This window comes from Solanum stenotomum, chromosome 3 (assembly GCF_019186545.1).
Source record: "Solanum stenotomum isolate F172 chromosome 3, ASM1918654v1, whole genome shotgun sequence".
Taxonomy (NCBI): domain Eukaryota; kingdom Viridiplantae; phylum Streptophyta; class Magnoliopsida; order Solanales; family Solanaceae; genus Solanum; species Solanum stenotomum.
The window spans coordinates 29,277,891-29,287,606 of NC_064284.1; the positions used below are offsets into that span (position 1 = coordinate 29,277,891).

The window sequence follows — 9,716 nt, forward strand, 5'->3', positions numbered from 1 at the left end:
AAGTTTGCTTAACCGCGTAATTTTTCCTTTATTATATGGGTGAATTGTAATCCAATCCATTTTAAGGCAATCCATATTGAATCCATCCAGATCCAATCTAACCATTTGCGACCCCTGTTTAATGCCAACATTATTGAGAAGAGAGACTTTATCATTCTTCTATAGAATCTAAAGAAGAAAAAACTATCGTAGGAAAAACTCCCACCTCAAGTATACAATTTGTAGGAGCGCACAAATTTTTAAATTTCTAATTTTCTTTTTCAAGTATAGGGTAACTTCTATTCGAGAAATGGAAGGGGAGAGACCTTTGGTATCCCTTTCCGTCAAGATTAATTGGGCCTTACAATCACTAGTCAATATGTTTTTCTCTCATGCCTTTCTTCATTCATGGTTTGGTATTCTAGTATCCCAATAATAGAGAAAACTATAGAAATCTCACGTTTAAGATTAGAGAAATCAAGGATTGTATTGATGAAAATAATGTTGATTTACAAGTTCCTTATATAGGAGAGAATTGTAGAGTCCTAAGTTAACTATACTTAGACTCCTACTACAATACTTATTACTACTACTATAATAACAATAACAATAACAATAATAATGTAATTATAAATAATCTAATCCTAGTCGTAATCTAATCCTAATCGTAATATAATCCTAATTGATATAAGTAGTCTAATCCTAGTGTGACTCTAACTCTACAACAGTGATGTAAACATGTCAGTCAGCTTCGTTAGACATGTTCCAATCATCAGCTTCATTCATCTTCAACACGTCAGTCAGCTTCGTTGGACCTGTTCCTTTGACATGTTCCAATCATCAGCTTCCTTCATCTTCAACACGTCAGTCAGCTTTGTTGGACTTGTTCCTTTGACATGTTCCAATCATCAGTTTCCTTCATCTTCAACACGTCAGTCAGCTTCATTGGACCTGTTCCAATCATCAGCTTCCTTCATCTTCAACACGTCAGTCAGCTTCGTTGGACCTGTTCATTTGACATGTTCCAATCATCAGTTTCCTTCTTCAACAAAAACACCCCAATTCATTTTGAACTTGATGATCAAACTCTACTCTGATGACGGTACTATAGTTTGACACTAGGATGATAAAAAACTTAACACCTCTTATTATTTATACTTTTTAAATATGAAAACAAAAAAAATGAAAATTCAAAAGGTCATTTTTTCAAAACCCCAAATTGTAACATCTCTTCTCTCCCACTTCACATCTCGAAAGGCAGCCTTCTTATAGGCTTTTAAGGATAAACTTGCTTTTACATTTTTTTAACCTGAAATGGTTGGGAAGGGAAATGTTCCTTTTATTAGGGTACTCCTGAGAACATATTCAATAGAGACAGGACGATGCATGTAGCGCAAAATATTTGAGCACACGCCTATGAACAACAGTGTCAGAAGTTGGAATCCCTCCTCTCCCACAACCGGCCCAAAAGGGAAGTACCCTTTCTTTCTAGGGGTAGGAAACTCATGATCGGGATAGCGAACCAAAATATATGAAACTAGGTGTGGGTCTTTTATCGAAATGAAATGTCTTTCGTTTTTATCTTTTTATCTATTATTTATTGTGAATGAAAAAATCATAACATATAGTATGCCCAATAGACGTATTTTTTTGTGTATGTCCTTTTTTGTTTTACGTTCCATAACTCCTCCTCGGTCAGGCTTGGGATGAATAGCAGAGGAAGTATAAATAGCATAACAAAATATTCTTCATCATCATTAGTATCTTTGCTCGTGGCAATTGTGACCTCTCTAAACTTCTTAATTGACTAGTTGTAAATAGCATAGGGCTATGGAAAAAAGGATTATTTTGAATCTAGACCGAGGTATTGATGATGATTTTCTAATATCACATAATAGAATGTGATCCAATGAGATAGAATGCTATAAAGGCAAGGATTGGGAACAAATTACTTACTCTTAACGGGAAAAGAAAGCCTCTTTATTGTGAAATAAAGAATTTAGAATCGATCAAATCTCTCCAAGTAGGGCTCGGACCTATGACCAATTAGTTAACAATTGATCGCTCTACCACTGAGCTACTGAGGAACAACTAAATATTTAATTTCATAGAGTTCAATTCTCGTCCCCAATCCATGACCAATATGAGCTCGAAGATTTCTTCATAACTCATGGAAGTTCTTTGTAGTGTCTCCATTACATGCCTCATTTCAAAGGAAACCTTAGTGGGGCTCTACTTCATTATACTTCATCAATATCATAATTCCATTAATTTAATATCCCTTTGTTCTCCCGGGAAACNACTCTTAAAAGATTTAAAAGGAAAAACAAAATTATTCGAAGAGTTTTAAACGAAACCAAAAAATGGCTTATGAAAAAAGATGGATCTCTTGCTATCATTAAAAGAAACATCATCATAAGTGTTAAGAGTTTTGAGGACCAATGTCATGGATCTCTTGCTACCATTACAAAAAAGGATGATGTTGTCACCAAAAGAAAGGTGATTAATTTTGGGGGCTATGCTATTCATATAGAAGCTTTTGAAATCCACATAATTATGCATCATGTTGTGATAAGCATTTGGTATAGCACTCAGCCAGTAAGAATGAACAGAGAGGGCGACAGAGGGTCTCCTTGCCTTAAACCTCTGTTGGAGGTGAAAAAACCATGTTTGCCACCATTAACAATGACTGAATACCAATAATTGGCAATGTAGTTATAATTTATGAATGATGTTAACCCATTGGTCAGAGAAGCCCATTTTCCTTAGCACTAGGCACAGGAAATACCAAGAGACTCTAACGTAGGCTTTAGCCATGTCGAGTTTGATTACCATATTACCTCCTTTGTTAGGATTCTTAATGTCATCAATGATCTTTTAGTCTAGCAGGATATTCTCAGTGATAACTATCCCTTTGATGAAGCCACTTTGATTTTTGGATATGATTCTAGGGAGAAATTTGGCTAACCTTGTATTAATAAGTTTAGCAATCACTTTTCTAGTCAAATTGCCAAGCTAATAGGCCTAAGTTCTGAGCATTTCTGGGGATGGTCAATCTTAGGGATCATAATAATACAAGTATGAGTAAAGAATTTGGGGAGCTTAGCACCAACCATGGTAGCTTTGTAGAGATCTGTGGAAATGATTTCCCATGTTTGCTGATAAAAATAACCACTAAATCCATCTGGACTCGGGGCACTGTCAATATTAATATATAGAGAAGATACTCTCCTTGACTTCCTGTAGAGTAGGCATAGCATTAAGCATAGAGTTATCGTCATCATTATTACAATTATCAAGGCATTGGAGAGTCTCAAAGTTGTTTAACTGCCTCTCTTGAGTAAACATATTCTGAAAATAAGACACAATAGGCATTAGCTATAGGCTCATTTCCTTCAATCCATTGTTCCGGCACATTCATAATTTTGCTAAGAGTGAACCTCTTTCTTCTGTTTTCTATGATGCTGTAAAAAAAGCAGTATTGACATCACCCTCTTCTAGCCATCTAGCTTTAGATTTTTATCTGACGATAGAGTTGAATTTTCAAATATCTTGTATATTCTTCCCTGCATTTGGAAAGCTCATATCTATTCTCAACTGTGTGATTGGTTATACAGTTGTCCCCAAGTAATCTCATATGTGTTGTCAATCTTTTTGGTTCTTCAAAAATGTCCCCATACGCATGTCTGGACCATTTACTAAGGCATTTGCTGGAGTTTTTGAGTTTCTAATGGAGGATGTACAGTGGATTCCCAAACACCTCTATTTCCCAAGCTTCCTTGACTGTTTGTAGGAAGTTCGGAGGATCAGCCCAGAAATTAAGGAATATGAAATATTTGATGTTATGAGGCTATTAGTAATAAGTAGAGGGGCATGGTCAGAGCAAGCTCTTGACAAGTGAGAAACAACAGTAGTATTATAGTTGTGAAACTACTTTGAGTTGTAGACCAATCTATCGAGTCTTTTCCAAATTGTAGGGGGTAGATCTCTGTGATCACACCAAGTGAAAGTTCAGCCAGAGAAACCTGTCTTGGAGACCACAAATCACAATCATTCAAGCAGTCCAAATATTCTAGGCTCTCTTCAAATCTATGGTCTCTGCCTCCCAATTTTTCCTCACTACCCATTATGACATTGAAGTCACCAATAACTCCCCAAGGGTCCAAGCAATTATTGGCAAGACTCCTAATGTCATCCCAAAGCTCCATCCTGAGTGCTTCAGTACACTTTGCATAGACCACGGTGAGAAGAAAAGGGGGGTCATTCTGGGTGTGAATCTTAATATTATCTGAAATTATGGTAACAGTGACAAGGTTGGACCATAGGATCCAAATCTTGTTAGAACAATTGTAATAACCATGACGCATCCCAAGTTTCCTTCTGTATCTATCCATTTTCCTGCATTCTACCATAGGTTCTTGGAGGAAAACAATAGGGAGTTGGAATTGTTGAACCATAGTTTGGGGTCTTTCAAAAGATGCTTTGGAACCTATTCCTCTGATATTCAAAGATAGAGAGCTGATCATTGGAAACTTAAAGAGATGGTACCTATTTGACTGTCCTTATCTGTAATTGTTTCATGTTCTATGGAGCCATACACTCATCCGGTGTTCTGGGAGTACCTAGGTGAAAGATTGATATTGTTCTGGACTTGAGGTTTGGATTTGATGGTTTCCAGGTTATCGTCATTCTTCTCTTCACCTCTAACTACTTCATCATCTGAGAAGGATGATACATTTATATCTCTGCGCTCCATGAAAGTATCTGTCATCCTTAACCATGTTGTCCATGGCTAGGAGTTCTTCAGAGAGAACTCTACTGGTAATATTTGTAAACTCTCTTGTGTCAGGTAGATCGGGTTCCTTGTATACATACATATTCCCTTCGTTTGTTCTATTGATCTGATATCCCTGGTTTCATGTCTTCTCCCCCTATTACTGTAGAGCTATGATTGTACATTCTGTTAATCATGTCTCTATTGATTGTAGGCCAACTAAGTTCTGACAATCTAATATTTGCAACGGGGTTGTTTGGTTGATGGTTAGACTTATGCAGGTTTAGTTATTCCATCTTTTTATTCTACATAACATTAGACATAGATTAGTTATGCGGGATTCTAAATCAAACACCATATTTGGTGAGTTGAATTTTATACATAGCAAAAAAAAAAGAGGCTATCAAACATGGTACAAGTAGGATTTAATACATTAATATCCCGAAACTCCTAACCAACAACCAAACGACCCCTAAGTGAATCATTTTAAACTAGATTTTTTAACTATTTTCTGCTGCAGTAAAGACTGTGAAGTCAATCCATGAAGGACAAATCAAGGTTTAGTGTCTCTCTCAGAAGTCTTTCACAACCAATGTCCTTAAAAGACATAGCAAGGACTTGGGATATTTGCACTCACGTGATAATTTCTGAGTATGCACAGCAAAGTGGTGGAGGAACTTTCAGCTCAAAGTACGGGTGGGTCTTGGGAGAATTGTTTGAGTGCAGCATGATCAAACACGATCTGATGAGCCAAGTTATGAGATTATCTTGATCCACCCTTCGACTGCTGCCTCCTATATAGTGGAGGTGACTGCACATATTTCGGGTGCACACATGTTAAACTCAGATGAAAAAGAATACAGGTCACCTAGTATGTCTACAGGGAATCAGTAGCCTAATTTGACAATAAGTCATACCTTATGCATTGTTATATATGCACTTTGCGTAAAAGTCTGTCAAGTGGACACAAATTTGTAGTTTTTGCTATAGTTAACTGTGTATAAATCCTCCCAATCCCTTTTTGCATTTCTGTGCAGAAAGTTTGTAGAGTGGCTAGAGGTTGAAGTTTTTGGGATACTTTTCTCTACAAACTGTGTTCGAATTCCCCATAGTACCTCTGCACATTTTTTCATAGCTGGTCTCGCCAATCTGGAAGGTGCAAGGCATTGTCTAGCTAGTTTGAGTACTTTTTCAACAGCCTCAATTGATGCTGGGCTTCTTCGCAATCTTGGATCCATTGCTATTATAGAATCCCCATGTTTTAGTATTCTCATCGCCTGCATTTGAAGATTATTCGCATTAGCTACTAACTTCATTGTAGAAATGGATAGTATGGAAGTACAGACTATTATGTCCAACTTTATTAAATCCAAGAAAAAGAAGAAAAAGTTCTATAGTAACGGTTGTTTCTTAAGAGAAAAATGAGTACGGCACAATTTAGACAGAAATATGGTAGAATGTTGTTTTCCCTCAGCTGGTAGTTTCACGTGATGAAAATTTGCAAAAAATTACCTTCAATTGTCCAGTACACGCGTCCTTGTCAATTGCATGCAACATTGGGCTATTTATTGAATACAACTTTAGTTAGTTCATAGACTTACTCACCCATTTTATCGTCACTCTCTCATCAATGGTTCGATTTGTTTCAATGGGATGTCTTCCTGTCATCATCTCTACAAGCAGAACACCAAAGGAGTAGACATCACTCTTTTCAGTAAGCTGGTATGTCCTTAAGTACTCAGGATCTAAATAGCCGGCAGTCCCTTTTATTTGTGTAGAAATGTGTGTAGCACAGGGATCTTCAGCAGCTAATCGTGCAAATCCAAAGTCTGCTACTTTAGCATGGAGATTTTCTGTGATGAGTATGTTAGATGCTTTTATATCTCTATGGATAATTGGAGGATCTGTTATCAACATAAACACTTGGTAAGCATTTTAAGAACAACTCTCCTCATTCTTTAAAAGAAAAATAAAGTGACAATGGATTGACATCCAATAAAATACTCCTTGTAGTCAGCAAACATGACGTGCTACCTGTGTACGAGTGCAGATAGGTAATAGCATGAGCTACATCAATAGCAATGCTCAAACGCTCGGCAACTTCAAGCTCGGTTCCATTCTTACCTGGATTATATATAGCAGATGACATTAACTTCCACTGAATATTGACTCAAAAAAATTCCAAGTTATCAGATCAAATTAGGATAATAACCAAGTAGTTTTAACGGTTTAAAGCCATAACACGTCTTGGTATCTTTAGAATTTAAACAAGATTGGAGCAAATAACTAATATAGACAATGCTTCATCCAGTTCTCAGTAAAATACCACTGAGAGTATGACTAATAATCAAGTAAACCAAACAATTCTGTTAGTTGAACATGGCATAATAATATGACTAGTGACTTTCTTGACCTACCATCCAAGTGTTCTCGAAGTGTTCCATTGCTGACATATTCAGTGATAATAATCCTCTCATCTCTGAGCTCCAGAAATCCATAAAATCTAACAAGATTTAGATGTTCAATCTTTGACAATGCCTGGACTTCATTCTTGAATTCTGCCAACACTCGCAAATCCTACAAAAGATTTCGTATAAAGATTTTGAGCACAATCTAGCATACCTGTTAGTCTCAGAACTTTAGAGAGCATTGATTAAAACTGTGACTGAAGAATACAACCTATGCTCTTGTTCAGAGCTGGTCAAAGACTAATGTGTATAACAAAATTCAATACAAAGCAGTACCTTCTTAGCGCGCTTAATAGCAACAGGAAATCCATTCTTAATCTTTCCCTTGTACACTGTCCCAAACCCACCTTCACCAATCTTGTGTACAGCAGAAAAATTTCCAGTCGCCTGGCAAATTTCATCAAACGAGAACTCAAATGTACCTAGCTGCTCCCTGGTAGCCATTGAAGTTCTATGGGAATTAGAGTATTGGGGTTTCAACAAAATTCCCCTCTTGCTTCCGGAAGAGTTACTACCTTTTGATGCTACAGATAAAAGGAGAAAGATGCCAAGTAAATTAGTTACAGCAAGAACTCCCTGATATCCTCAGCTACAAAAAGCTTGATGGAAATAACTTGGATTCATATCACTATTGATTTGCACCATAAAAGCATAAACACTAAAACTAAAATAGACCCCTCTAATTATATCAGAACAGGATCCATTTTCTGACTTAAATGTCACCATAAATCAGCCCTCAGACATGTTGATAAACAGTGAATCTTTATGACGATAATAAAATTATTTATGAGATTGGATTAGTAACTTACAGGAGACCTCCCTCTCTGGACTTTGACTTCTGTTGGTCTCAGAATTGGCTTTCTTCTGCCAAAAGACAAGTGTAGAGAAAACATCACTTAGCTTTTTCGTGACACTTTTGAAGGAAAAGCCAAACTTGTGATGATGCTTTCTAGGTCCAGCAGAGTAATCAATGATTAAGTGTTGTTGGAAACTCTGCCTTTGGCTTCTGTTGGTTCCCTTCATCTGGTTTCTGAGTTGACCATATCAAATGCTAAAACTCCATATTAATGTGTTACATGTTCTTAAAGTTGTCAGTGATGAAGGAGACTCTTTCAAACATTTGATGATTTTCTTATATTTTATTGATCACCATAAGCTAAAGGAAACTTCTTGGACTTGATTGAAAGCTAAAAATATTTGGACATGTTGCCCATTGGTTGATCAAACTGAGAATGACTCAGTCAGCAACACATTTTACAAAATTATCCATTTTCATTATTACTACTGCTATTTTAATATTATGGTATAAGGTTATCTTGGGATGGAAAGAATGACGAAGGATCTTGACTTTGGTACTGCCACAAAGGAAAAATAATATCACCAGACTAAACATTAGGTGTTTTACGTCACTTTTGCTTGGAGCTTTATTATCCATTTTTTTCCATTTCTGTCAACTGTCTCCATTTGTTTAAACCCCAGCATCTATGCTTCCCTAGTTACTGCTTAGTTTTGCATCACATCAGCGCCCACACTCAAAGCAGTAACTACATGCCATAACTATTTAATTTTAAAAAAACACTGTTCATCCAACACTCCAAGGACCAATAGTGCTGTGAGAGGTCAACTATCATCTTCGTCGCTACTGTCATCAACATTGGTGGTTGCGCTACTGCTTGAAGCTAATGGAATCACTGGTTGCTGATGAGCTATTGCAGACTCAGCAGCAGCAACAGCCTCAGAGGAATAAAGCTCTGCAACACCTAATATTAAATTCATTTCTATGTATTCAGAATCCTCCCGGGTGAGTTCTTCTATATCATACTTTTTAGGATTTTCCTTTGCATCAACCTCCAGTTTTTTGTTTGCTTCTGATAACACTCCCAAGAAATTCTTGACCTTGTCTAGAACTTGGCTCTGGGAAGTTGAAGAGATCTCAGGCATCTTGATAGTCGGATTAAGTTTGGAAATTTGTGACTGCAGATCACTCCCCCGTTGCAGATCAAAAGTTTTGATTCGAAGGATGAGAAAGAGCTTTTGCTTCCCCCCTCCAAGTCCAACAGAGCATTGCTTGTGGACTTCATCTGAAGAGATTTCTCTTGGTATCGAACACAAGTAGTAGATAGGAACAATACTCTTAACCAGGGCCAAGTAAGACCAAAGCTGCTAGTTAAAGAAATAATGGATTTAGTATTTTTAGGGGTTGGAGTGGAAGCATTTCAACAGATCAGATTGTATATGATAAATAAATACTTTAAAAAAGGAAAAACAAGCAGCTCACTTTAATCAAATCCCCCCTCAATGATACAAGTGAAACAGATACTTGCATGCTTCTTCAAAAGTTCTCTCAGATCTCCCCAAAGCCACATGGAACATAGTAATTGTTTTTTTTCTTTTTTTTTGTTTAGATCATTCGAACAAAGAGTAATTATTATTATCTTAGATAAATATGCACGATGCACACCAACTATTAAGAAAGTTTCTCACCTAACAAAGTG

General features: G+C 36.8%; 2 protein-coding genes across 3 annotated transcripts; both read right to left on the reverse strand.

Annotated features, from left to right (window-relative positions):
- Positions 1-5,694: 5,694 nt before the first annotated feature.
- On the reverse strand, positions 5,695-8,259 carry LOC125857507 (calmodulin-binding receptor-like cytoplasmic kinase 2). Of its 2 annotated transcripts, none has more exons than XM_049537110.1 (6): positions 8,031-8,259; positions 7,498-7,745; positions 7,171-7,330; positions 6,788-6,877; positions 6,359-6,606; positions 5,695-6,030 (listed from the first exon to the last, which is right to left on the reverse strand). In XM_049537110.1, exons 1-6 carry the CDS (start codon positions 8,242-8,244, stop codon positions 5,710-5,712), a joined length of 1,281 nt encoding a protein of 426 aa, XP_049393067.1. In that variant the 5' UTR covers positions 8,245-8,259; the 3' UTR covers positions 5,695-5,709. The 2 variants fall into 2 exon arrangements, with proteins under 2 accessions (XP_049393067.1, XP_049393066.1); XM_049537109.1 differs by having other exon boundaries at positions 6,359-6,657.
- Positions 8,260-8,598: 339 nt separating this feature from the next.
- On the reverse strand, positions 8,599-9,389 carry LOC125857532 (uncharacterized). Its single transcript, XM_049537134.1, has one exon. The coding sequence runs from the start codon at positions 9,160-9,162 to the stop codon at positions 8,842-8,844; it is 321 nt and encodes a 106-aa protein (XP_049393091.1). The 5' UTR covers positions 9,163-9,389; the 3' UTR covers positions 8,599-8,841.
- Between the last annotated feature and the right edge of the window lie 327 nt (positions 9,390-9,716).